This window comes from Coenobita brevimanus, chromosome 27 (genome assembly GCF_032717465.1).
Source record: "Coenobita brevimanus isolate Jiangsu-jjx chromosome 27, ASM3271746v2, whole genome shotgun sequence".
Classification (NCBI taxonomy): domain Eukaryota; kingdom Metazoa; phylum Arthropoda; class Malacostraca; order Decapoda; family Coenobitidae; genus Coenobita; species Coenobita brevimanus.
The window spans coordinates 35,754,268-35,767,180 of NC_136980.1; the positions used below are offsets into that span (position 1 = coordinate 35,754,268).

The following is a 12,913-nucleotide window of genomic DNA, read 5'->3' on the forward strand; positions in this document are numbered from 1 at the left end:
AATTGGCTGCCCTGTGACCTTAAATCCCACTTCATGACACAGCTGGAGACAATAGTTGGTCACCAGACTGTACACATATATTGTGACGGGGGTGTACATGGCACCAGGTGTGGGTGTGGCCTGTTCATTAGGGAGTAGGAGTCGCCCACACAGTACGTGGACTCTGTCATTTCAAAAAGACTCCCTGACTGTCTTCTTTCCACAAGGGCCCACACAGACAGTCCTGGTATTACTAGACAGCCCCATGACAGCATGACAATTGGCAGCACTACCTGTCTTCACTATGTAAATGTGTCTGAGAATACTGCTGTAACCTATGGCCAGAGAGGTGGGCTTTAGGCCGCTGTTCTGATGAGATTGAGACTGGCTTATAAATATTGGTACTTTACCAGACAAGATCCAGTAGCATGTGCAGTGTGTGGGGCAGCTGCGGCACACACTGCATCACTACATAATGCAATGTCCACCAACTGCTACCTACACAAACCCACACCTTCTGACGCTGACTGACCAAATCACAGGGTTAATTAAGGAAAACCTGTGGCTTGCCATTCTCCGTGAATATCCTGAATTTGTAGGCCAGTACTAGCAAGCACTACATTAAACATGTCTATTTACACTTACAAACACTTGCTGTCCTTCGTTCTATCTTCCACACACCAGCAACATTCATCAAGCACTCCGCTACCTAGCAATAGCCGCTAACACCTGTGCTTCCAAGTCAGTGTAAGGGAAATATACTATTATCTTTAAAAAAATAAGGGTCATGTACAGACTGTATGATCAACTAAACAGTTGGCCTTATTCCAAAAATGTTATCCATTTTTATCGCTAATTTCCGGAACTTTATGCATGAACAAAACTGTAGCTGTTTGTTAGCTTGTTTAGCAGCCTTAGCATATTTAGCTCTGGCCAGTGAGTGATGAGGATCGTGAGGTGTTAGTGAGTCAGTGTTATACTGGCTGTGTTTACGAAAGGAGGTGTGATCATCTTGGCTACAAACACCATCACGTAAGTTGTTTTTTGCTGCAGAGAAGGAGAAATAGTATATGGTGGATCAGTTGGTGGTACACGTGTGTGTGTGTGAGACAAAGGGGTGGGGCACGTAGAGTGTGATAAACAGAGATCGGGAAAATAGAAGTACATAAATATTTTTTCCATGTTTTTTTTATTTTTTTCAAAAAATAAAACTAAATTATGGTTTCTGGTAGAGATGTACCTCAAATGGCCTAAATAACAACATTTTTATCTGATCTCTGGTAATGACTGGCCACATCTGCTGCCGTGGACGTGTGCCAGACAGGTGGGTAGCCTTGTATCAGCGGCAGAGGGAGACGTGCAGGAAATGAGTCATGTGTTGGACGCTGATAGTGACTTGCTAAATGCAAAGCCTCAACACGCTAGAAAGGCCATAAATAATAAGAAAAATATATAAAATCGCCATATAAAATGATCAAACTTGGCGATATTCTCAGAATTGTGTACAGATGTGTGTAACGGAAGCAGACTTCTTGACGCTAAATATTGAAAAACTGTCGTTAACTGGAGGGAAATGTCTCGATGTAGAAGAAAAGCGCTGCACTGGCAACAAAGTGTAAAGGCTTGCACTCTTAATCTTAAGCACTCTTAATCTTAAGCAATAGTTTTTATTTCTTTATATCAGATTTAGGGATGAAACAACGTAACGAGATTTATAATTACACGGAGCAAGTGTGTTTGGTGTTTGTTTAAAGAATGACTTGTGGAGCAGTGACAAACGCAGTAGTGACGTTTTTTGTTTGCTATAACTAGCGAGTTTAATCACTAGCGATACAATTCCATTTTCTTTTCTATTTGGTTCCCCCGTTATTTTTTTAGTCCTAACTAGCAGAATTTTGCTTAATTCACCCAGTTTAGCGGATTTTTACCACTATTGAGGCAAATTTAGCAGATATCTATAAACATTCTTTGGCAACACTGCTTGTGCTAGGGTGTGGCCTGCAATCATGAGGAGAGAGAGAGAGAGAGAGGAGCATTCAGGGAAGGGGTTGGCAGAGAGGCAGACGGGCATGCAGTTAGCAGCAGGCAGACAGGCGTGCAGTTAGACAGACAAGGAGGCAGCAGGAAAAGAGGATGGCATCAGGCAGTTAGGCAGCAAGACAGAGGGGGGAACAGGCAGACAGGCAGGCAGTTAGGTAGCAGACAAGGAGGCACCAGGCAGACAGGAAGGCAGCATGTAGAAAGGCATGCAGTTTGGCAGCAGGCAGATGGACATGCATTTAGGCAGACAGTTAGGCAGCAGGAAGACAGGGGGGCACAGGCAGACAGGGAAGCAGAAGGCAGACAGGCATCCAGTTAGTCAGACAGGGAGGCAGCAGGCAGGCAGAAAAGGGAGGATCGAGGGAGGACAAGGGAGTGAGGGAGGTGTGACCTTGAGGCGCAGCGAGTCCTTTTGCTTGTACTTGTTTCCTGTAGTGTGTGGTGGTGGTGGTGGTGATGGTGGTGGTTGTGGTGGTGGTGGTGATGGTGGTGGTTGTGGTGGTGGTGGTGATAGTGGTGGTGACAGTGGCGTTGGTGGTGGTGGTGGTGATAGTGGTGGTGGTGTTGGTGATGGTGATAGTGGTGGTTTTGGTGGTGATGGTGGTGGTCGTGGTATAATGGATGTGGTGGTTGTGGAGGTAGAAGTGGTGGTGATAGTGGTGGTGATTGTGGTTATAGTGGTAGTGGTGATAGTGGTGATGTTGGTGATACTGGTGATAGTGGTCGTGGTGGTAGTGGTGGTGATAATGGTGATGGTGGTTGTGGTGATAGTGGTGGTGATGGTGGCGGTGGTGGTAATAGTGGTGGTTGTGGTGGTGATAGTGGTAGTAGTGGTGGTGGTGGTTGTGATAGCTGTGGTTGTGGTGGTGATAGTGGTAGTAGTGGTGGTGGCGGTGATGGTGATGTTGATGTTGGTGTTGATGGTGATAGTGGTGGTTGTGGTGGTGATAGTGGTAGTAGTGGTGGTGGTGGTAATAGTGGTTGTGGTGGTGATAGTCATAATGGTGGTGGTGATAGTGGTGGTAGTGATGGTGATGGTGGTAGTGGTGATGGTGACATATGTCAGTAGGTTATTACTGATCGTGTAAGGAGACGTAGCCGAAGGGTGTAATTGTATAGAGAAGGTTATTTTGTTATTTCGTCGATGGAAGAGACACCAGCAGAGAGTAATGGTGAGGTGTGTAGGAGTTAGTGGAGGCCTTCTCTGTTCCATTATTCTCTTCATATTTTAAGTGGGATGATGAAATAGGCAGATTTGGGTCGACGGAGTTTATTGTGAGACAGTTACTTGAATAAAAGTTAAGAGCTTGGCGTGACCCGTGTAGCCAATGGTTAGTAGCAGTTTATGCTAGCTGCTGTCCTCCTACTTTACTCTTACTCTCCTACTCCATGTCGCTCTCTCCTTGTCTAACTCTTGTTCTCTCCTGCCCTACTCTGTCTGACTCTGTCTTCTACTAACTCTCCTACATGTGATATCGGACTTGTATCCCCCCCTCTAGCTTCCGGCTAAAGTGTGTGGGCGTACGTGTGTGTAGGTTTGTGCTTGTGTGTGTCTGTCACGTTTCCGACACGTGATCAGAGATGTTTGACATCCTTGATTCGTCTAGGTAGGGGGATGTGTGGTTGTTTCTTCCTGGAGAACTCAGACATAGCTACCTGTTTGACATATTGTTACCTATGTAACCTCTTCCTGGAGAACTCGTACATAACTACCTGTTTAACATAGTGTTACCTATGTCTACAGAGCTGCATACCGTAGTTACATACAGTACTGTGTTATATTTTGACATTATGCCTACAGTGGGTGTTGGCTATGGTGGTGTGGGTGTCGGGTATGGTGGTGTGGGTGTTGGGTGTTGTGGTATGGGTGTTGGGTATGGTGGTGTGGGTGTTGGGTATGGTGGTGTGGGTGTTGGGTATGGTGGTGTGGGTGTTGTGTATGGTGGTGTGGGTGTTGGGTATGGTGGTGTGGGTGTTGGGTATGGTGGTATGGGTGTTGGGTATGGTGGTGTGGGTGTTGGGTATGGTGGTATGGGTGTTGGGTATGGTGGTGTGGGTGTTGGGTATGGTGGTATGGGTGTTGGGTATGGTGGTGTGGGTGTTGGGTATGGTGGTGTGGGTGTTGGGTATGGTGGTGTGGGTGTTGGGTATGGTGGTGTGGGTGTTAGGTATGGTGGTATGGGTGTTGGGTATGGTGGTGTGGGTGTTGGGTATGGTGGTATGGGTGTTGGGTATGGTGGTGTGGGTGTTGGGTATGGTGGTGTGGGTGTTGGGTATGGTGATGTGGGTGTTGGTTATGGTGGTGTGGGTGTTGGGTATGGTGGTGTGGGTGTTGGGTATGGTGGTGTGGGTGTTGGGTATGGTAGTGTGGGTGTTGGGTGTGGTGATGTGGGTGTTGGTTATGGTGGTGTGGGTGTTGAGTATGATGGTGTGGGTGTTGGGTATGGTGGTGTGGGTTTTGGGTATGGTAGTGTGGGTGTTGGGTATGGTGATGTGGGTGTTGGTTATGGTGGTGTGGGTTTGGGTATGGTGATGTGGGTTTTGGGTATGGTGGTGTGGGTGTTGGTTATAGTGGTGTGGGTGTTGGGTATGATGGTGTGGGTGTTGGGTATGGTGGTATGGTGGTGTGGGTGTTGGGTCTGGTGATGTGGGTGTTGGTTATGGTGGTGTGGGTTTGGGTATGGTGGTGTGGGTGTTGGGTGTGGTGATGTGGGTGTTGGGTATGGTGGTGTTGGTGTTGGGTATGGTGGTGTGGGTGTTGGGTATGGTGATGTGGGTGTTGGTTATGGTGGTGTGGGTGTTGGGTATGGTTGTGTGGGTGTTGGGTATGGTGGTGTGGGTGTTGGGTCTGGTAGTTTGGGTGTTGGGTATGGTGGTGTGGGTGTTGGTTATAGTGGTGTGGGTGTTGGGTATGATGGTGTGGGTGTTGGGTATGGTGGTATGGTGGTGTGGGTGTTGGGTCTGGTGATGTGGGTGTTGGTTATGGTGGTGTGGGTTTGGGTATGGTGGTGTGGGTGTTGGGTCTGGTGATGTGGGTGTTGGGTCTTGTGGTGGGTGTTGGGTATGGTGGTGTGGGTTTGGGTATGGTGGTGTGGGTGTTGGGTATGGTGGTGTGGGTGTTGGGTATGGTGGTGTGGGTGTTGGGTATGGCGGTGTGGGTGTTGGGTATGGCGGTGTGGGTGTTGGGTATGGTGGTGTGGGTGTTGGGTATGGTGGTGTGGGTGTTGGGTATGGTGGTGTGGGTGTTGGGTATGGTGGTGTGGGTGTTGGTTATGGTGGTTTGGGTGTTGGGTATGGTGGTGTGGGTTTGGGTATGGTGATGTGGGTGTTGGGTATGGTGGTGTGGGTGTTGGGTATGGTGGTGTGGGTGTTGGGTATGGTGGTATGGGTGTTGGGTATGGTGGTGTGGGTGTTGGGTATGGTGGTGTGGGTGTTGGGTATGGTGGTGTGGGTGTTGGGTATGGTGGTGTGGGTGTTGGGTATGGTGGTGTGGTGTAGGTAACGTATTTTATCGTTGTTCGTCGCTTACCATTGTAAGTGAACGTAGTTGGTTCGTTGTTCACTGCTGTCACCAGTGTAAGTAGACGTAGCCGAGGTTTGTTAATTCAATAGACAATGTTATTTAGTTATTTCGTCGATGGAAGAGACACCAGCAGAGAGTAATGGTGAGGTGTGTAGGAGTTAGTGGAGGCCTTCTCTGTTCCATTATTCTCTTCATATTACCCTTTCAGGTCTCAAATAGGTCCCAAGGTCACGTTTGAGAGACGCATTTTTTTTTTTTTTAAGTCAGAGTTTTCAAATAAAGGAATAAATATCATATTCATGCACAGGGAAGTAATACACAACTGCCTATAAAACATTAGAGCTCTACTTACTATACAATTGCTGCAAAAATGATGGGAAGTTGCGTAGCAAGTGGTGTGTGGTAGCGTGTTGAGTATTGCCGTCTCGGTGGGTAGGTGATTTCTTGGTGCATTGGCGAAATGATTGCATTGTTTGTTTCCATGTTTCTCCATAAAAAAAACAGTGCACTAATATACAGTATGTACTTTACTGTATATCTCACATTTGTGAATGATTCTTGAGATGTTTCCTTGACATAAAACAAACTAAACAGTTACAAGATCCATATAAAACTATCACTTACTTGTTACTACTAATTTATTTTACGTTACTCTTATTTTGCTTAGTACTGTCCAAGGCTGTGGGGGTGAGAACATGGGGGTAAGCCTACGAGCTGGCCTTTTGTATGTACGTATGTTTAGTTTATTGTTGCTAACTATATCGTCCTGTGTAGGCTACTTACAGGCAGCAGTAGAGACAGTGATCAAATATTATTTCTCAAAATTGACGGTGTTATAAGTATAACCAGGAAATGTGAGAAACCCTTGAAATATAAATAAGAAAAAAGTAAGGAGACACTAACAATCATTTGTCAATGAAAAAGGCAACACTCGCTGCACGTGTATGTTCGCCTGGTAACAAATAAATGCATGGTACGTGTATAAAAGGCTACAGAAACAACCTTAGAAACCTAAAATCATAAATCTGTAATTATTTTCCCTCAATCAGACACTCTAACACCCAGGAAATGAATAAATATTGAGACATACAACGCGGAAATCTCTTGCTTGCAAGTGACGCGACACTATGTGCATATGCGGGAGGCAGGGGGTGGGGGATTGGAGGGAGAATGGAGGGTGGAGGGTGGGAGGTATAGGGTTGGGGGATAGGTGGGAGGTAGGAGGGCGGAGGAAGTAGGGGGTGGGGGATTGGAGGGAAAGTGGAGGGTGGAAGGGTGGGAGGTAGAGGGGTGGGGAATCGGTGGGAGGTAGGGGGCTGGAGGAAGGGGGATATGAAAGGGAGGAGGGAGGTGTGAGCTATATATCCTCCAGAGCAGTAAAAATATATTGCAAACAATATTCTTTTGCTAAATGAACTGTCTGATACCAAAATAGTAAAAAAATATCGCCAGGTCAACAGTATAATAAAACCAGTATGTGCAGCCCAACCCCCCACCATGATTAGCTCTTCCCAGACTGTTTAAACTGAAATATTGTGATCTGCGCATGCCTGGTGGAAGCAGAGGGGTCTGGGGAGCAGCTCGTATCCTCATTTCATTCACCAGCCTCACGCAACAGTTTTCATTCATGCCTAAATATGCTGCCACGGGAGTGGCTAGGAGACCCCTACCGAGAAAGCCACTATAGAGGCCAGGAGACCTGAAAGGGTTCGTGGGATGATGAAATAGGCAGATTTGGGTCGACGGAGTTAATTGTGAGACAGTTACTTGAATAAAAGTTAAGAGCTTGGCGTGACCCGTGTAGCCTATGGTTAGTAGCAGTTTATGCTAGCTGCTGTCCTCCTACTTTACTCTTACTCTCCTACTCCCTATCGCTCTCTCCTTGTCTAACTCTTGTTCTCTCCTGCCCTACTCTGTCTGACTCTGTCTTCTACTAACTCTCCTACATGTGATATCGGACTTGTATCCCCCCCTCTAGCTTCCGGCTAAAGTGTGTGGGCGTACGTATGTGTAGGTTTGTGCGTGTGTGTGTCTGTCACGTTTCCGACACGTGATCAGAGATGCTTGACATCCTTGATTCGTCTAGGTAGGGGGATGTGTGGTTGTTTCTTCCTGGAGAACTCAGACATAGCTACCTGTTTGACATATTGTTACCTATGTAACCTCTTCCTGGAGAACTCGTACATAACTACCTGTTTAACATAGTGTTACCTATGTCTATAGAGCTGCACATCGTAGTTACATATAGTATTGTTATATTATGACATTATGCCTACAGTGAGTGTTGGGTATGGTGGTGTGGGTGTTGTGTATGGTGGTGTGGGTGTTGGGTGTGGTGGTATGGGTGTTGGGTATGGTGGTGTGGGTGTTGTGTATGGTGGTGTGGGTGTTGGGTATGGTGGTGTGGGTGTTGGGTATGGTGGTGTGGGTGTTGTGTATGGTGGTGTGGGTGTTGTGTATGGTGGTGTGGGTGTTGTGTATGGTGGTATGGGTGTTGTGTATGGTCGTGTGGGTGTTGTGTATGGTGGTATGGGTGTTGTGTATGGTGGTGTGGGTGTTGGGTATGGTGATGTGGGTGTTGTGTATGGTGGTATGGGTGTTGTGTATGGTGGTGTGGGTGTTGGGTATGGTGATGTGGGTGTTGGGTATGGTGGTGTGGGTGTTGTGTATGGTGGTGTGGGTGTTGGGTATGGTGGTATGGGTGTTGGGTATGGTGGTGTGGGTGTTGGGTATGGTGGTGTGGGTGTTGGGTATGGTGGTGTGGGTGTTGGGTATGGTGGTGTGGGTGTGGGTTATGTTAATGTGGTTAGGTGGGGTGTGGTGGGGTAGGTATGGGGTTGGGTAGAGTGCGGGTGTGGGTTACTGTAACGTGGTTGGGTGTGGTGTGGTGGGGTAGGTATGGGGTGTTGGGTGGGGTTGGTATGGTGTTGGGTGGGGTGTGGTGGGGTGGGTATGGGGTTGGGTGGGGTATTGTACATGTCATTCCTGACTACGCTCTGATGTGTCAAGTACGAGTAGCTAAATATTTAGCATGTCAGCACTGGCTACATAACTGTATACTAAGCTTTTTAAATATAGTCGATTTGTAAACAACAAAAGGTAAATAAAAAGGACAAGAGGACAGTACTGGCAACCTGAGGAAGTGATGCCGTGTTGCCAATGTAGTCAGCTTTGTGCTAAGGTTAACCAACAATAGCGGTACTTTTTGACCGCTTAACTACAGGACATCAAGTAATGTTTTAGTGATTTCAGTAAAGCTTTGGCCTTATTCCAAAAATGTTATCCATTTTTATTGCTAATTTCCGGAACTTTATGCGTGAACAAAATTGTAGCTGTTTGATAGCTTGATTAGCGGCCTTAGCGTATTTAGCTCTGGCCAGTGAGTGATGAGGTGTTAGTGTAACAGTGGCTGTGTGTTTATGACAGCAAGTGTGATCTTCTTGGCTACGAACACCATCACGTAAGTTGTTTATTGCTGCAGAGAAGGAGTAATAGTATATGGTGGATCAGTTGGCGGTACACGTGTGTGTGTGTGTGTGTGTGTGTGACAGAGGGGTGGGGCACGGAGAGGGTGATAAGTACAGACGTCGGAGTAAGTTCGTTTCCTTTTCCGTGGACTAAGGTGTTTGTAACACTGCTCGATGGAGAGCTATCCCCTCCTCCTCCCTTCCTCATAGTCCTACACTCCCACCCAACCCCCCCACTTTTCTCTCCAACCCCATAACCCCACCCGGTACCCTCCATACTCTCGCTCACAGCCAGCTAGGGGTTTCTGTAGTTCAAGCACCTCTCTAATTACGTGTACTTCGAACAACTAATATAGGAACAGTACAGTATATATCATAAACCAAGTTAGGAAAAGGTTTACTACACTGAGAGAGAGAGAGAGAGAATAATTCTGCTGTGATTACATGTTGCGGTAGTAGACACCTCTTTTACAGAGAGAGAGAGAGAGAGCGAGAGCGAAAATAAATCTGCTGTGATTAAATGTTGCGGTAGTAAACACCTCTTTTACACACACACACACACACACAGGAGTTACAAGGAAAAGTTAGGGTAATGACTATGCAGGCCATACCGTGGAGATACATCTTGTTTGCTTGAGAATGCATATCCAATTCACATTTATTCTAGTGTAAGATCCTGCCGATGAATCCCTTAAACTTCTCTACTGTAGTGTTAACAACGTCCATGTTGAGTCAGTTCCATGTGGAGCAGATCTTGCACGTGATAAAGTTTTCACCTAATTCTGCTGGTAAATTTGTTCGTTGTGTGCCTAGTCCGTGTTAAGAGCAAGCAACTTTCTATGTAATGATTGTTAAACCCATTCAGATTTTAAACACTTTAATTATCTGACCTCGTAGTGTACGAGTTTCTGCTAAAAAAAGTCCCACAGCCCTCAGGCCAACCTGATACCTTAGTCTCCTGAACTCTTTAAGTCGACGTATGTCTTTTTCAAGCGACCAAAATTCCACAGCAACTCAGGAAGTGGCCGTATTAAGGAGATATAGACTGAGGACAATCTCTTTATTCCGAGAGAGAGAGAGAGAGAGAGAGAGAGAGAGAGAGAGAGAAAGTAAAATGATGTACAATGGAGAAGAGAAAGAGAGGTGGAAAGAAGAGTGAGAGGGAAAGGAAAGGAAGGAACAGAAGAGAAGGAGGAGGAGAAAAAAAGAATTACAGGAAGGTACTGACGAGGGTAACTGTAGGTGGGAACAGGGAAAGATGGAATGTGGTAGAGGAGAACGTGACTGTGGTGGGAGAGAGAAAAATGGGATAAGAAAAACTGAAGAGAGAGAGAGAGAGAGAGAGAGAGAGAGAGAGAGAGAGACTTGGAATGGTAAGAACAATCAGGAGAAATACTGATAAAAAAAAAAAGTGAGTGAGAGAAGAAACTTAAGCAGAGAGGAAGAAAACCCGCAGGTGAAAAAATGGAACAACGTTATAGGAGTGACACAGGGACGGCAGCACACACACACACACACACACACACACACACAGAGTCTGTGTGTTAAAAGACAGGGAGGGACAGGCGGAGAGGGAGAGCGAGTGGAAAAATGAGGAATGAAAGGATAGTTATGGAGAAAATAAAAAGGGGAGAGGCAAGGAGAACAACGATGGTTAAAAAAAAGAGAGAGTGAGAAGGAGAGACAGTGGGAGGTGAAATGAGATACAAGCAGTGTGAGATACAGCGAGATGTGAATAGAAAGGCCGGGAGACAGGGAAGTGGAGACAAAAGGGGAGACAGCTGAGAGAAAATGGGAATGGAGCAAACATAGAAACAGGGATAACAAAAGGAGAAAGTGGGAAAGAGAGCTACGGAACGGAATACAGAGAACGATAATGAGAAGAATTAGAAAAGGAGGCAAGTAACAGGAAGGAGGAAGAAAGTGTGTTATTCTGGCAAGGACGCAGAGAAAGAACTAAGCAGGATAAGACGAAGCATTGAGGCTGAGTAGAACGAATGACATTGAAGTAAAAAGGGAGGGAGAGAAACAGAGAAATTTGCGGAAAGTAGAGATTAAGGGTGGGAAGAAAATAGGCTAATTTTTAGGGCAAGAAATAGGAAGGGGGTGTTAAGAAGGGAAGACAAGGGGAGGGAGAGGGAGGGAGGGAGGGAAAGACAGTGGGAAGAGCGGAATGAAAGAAGAGTTTTCGGGTGACAGGGAGAGACGGAGAGAGGAGAAAAAGAGCATGCAGTTATTACTGGGGGAAGAAAGCAGTGAAGGAAATGGATTTAGTACAAGTAAAGAAATACGGAGAGAGTAATGGAGAAAAAAAGGTAACACATGTGACAGATGACAAAAGTAAGACAGAGTTGTGACACAGGGAGGGAGAAAGAAAAGATGAGTGAGGTAAGGAGGGAGTGACAGAGAGGGAGAGAGACGAAGGAAAGGAAAGAGAGAGGGAGGAAGGTAGGGACTGAGCAGATAGCTATAAAGAAAGGGGAAGGAGGGAAAAGGAAACTGGGATTGAGACAAAGGATCATCATCATCATCATCATTATCATCATCATTACCACCACCACCATCATCATCATCATCATCATCATCATCATCATCATCTCTATCATCATTATCATCATCATCACCATCACCTCCATCATCATCACCATCATGACCATCATCACTATCACCATGACCATCATCATCATCACCATCATCATCACCGTCATCATCACCATCACCACCATCATCATCACCATCATCATCATCACCATCATCCTACTATCATCATCATCACCATCATTATCATCACCACCATCATCATCATCATCACCATCATCATCATCATCATCATCATCACCGTCATCATCACCATCACCACCATCATCATCACCATCATCATCACCATCATGATACTATCATCATCATCACCATCATTATCATCACCACCATCATCATCATCATCACCATGATCATCATCATCATCATCATCATTATCATCATCACCGTCATCATCACCATGACCACCATCATCATCACCATCATCATCATCACCATCATCATACTATCATCATCATCACCATCATCATCATCACCATCATCATCATCACCATCATCATACTATCATCATCATCATCATCACCATCATCATCATCATCATCATCATCATTATCTCATCATCATCATCATCACCATCATCTTCATCACCATCATCATCATCATCATCATCATTACTGTCTTCCTGCGGTCCACCATCCTCCTCCTGAGAGAGAGAGAGAGAGAGAGAGAGAGAGAGCAGGCAGTGACGCAGTTAACAGAAAACAGCCAGGGAGGCAGGATGAAGACAAGGAGGCAGTTAGGCAGCAGGCAGACAGGGAGGCAGCAGGCAGTTAGGCAGCAGGCAGACAGGGAGGCAGCAGGCAGCTAGGCAGCAGGCAGACAGGGAGGCAGCAGGCAGTTAGGAAGGAGGCAGATAGAGAGGTGTCAGGACTCTTAAATATCATAAATAATAGCTAGTAGCATAGATGTAATCTACAAGGTTAAAGGAAAGTCATAGCTACGGCCTGCAGGAACAGCGTTTGTAAATTGCCGCTGAGGAATGCTGTATTCAGCACCTGGTGACGCTTGGCCGGAAAGCCACCACACACACACACACACACACACACACACACACACACACACAGGCTTCTAGAACATTTCGACGGCAGTGTAGCCCACGTGATGGAAGTTCTTATATACGCCAAGAAAGAGGAGGAGAAGTCAGAAGGAATTAGGAGACTGGAGCGGAGAGAGAGCGAGAAGTGGGGGTGTAACGAGAGAAGCTGGGAGACGTTAGCTAGCACAAACGCTCTTGTGTAATACACGCAGTGTTCATCTTGAGCTTTTTCCTTTTGAACACAATAACACTACAATCAACCCCAGACTC

At 46.2% G+C, this 12,913-nt stretch overlaps 1 protein-coding gene across 1 annotated transcript in view; it reads left to right on the plus strand.

The window, feature by feature from the left end:
- Positions 1–252: 252 nt before the first annotated feature.
- Positions 253–12,913, plus strand: part of LOC145394540 (uncharacterized) — a 91,315-nt gene continuing 78,654 nt past the window's right edge. Inside the window, exon 1 of the mRNA XM_080268375.1 lies at positions 253–328. Within this exon, the coding sequence (XP_080124501.1) occupies positions 253–328 (76 nt within the window). The remainder of the gene's footprint in view (positions 329–12,913) is intronic.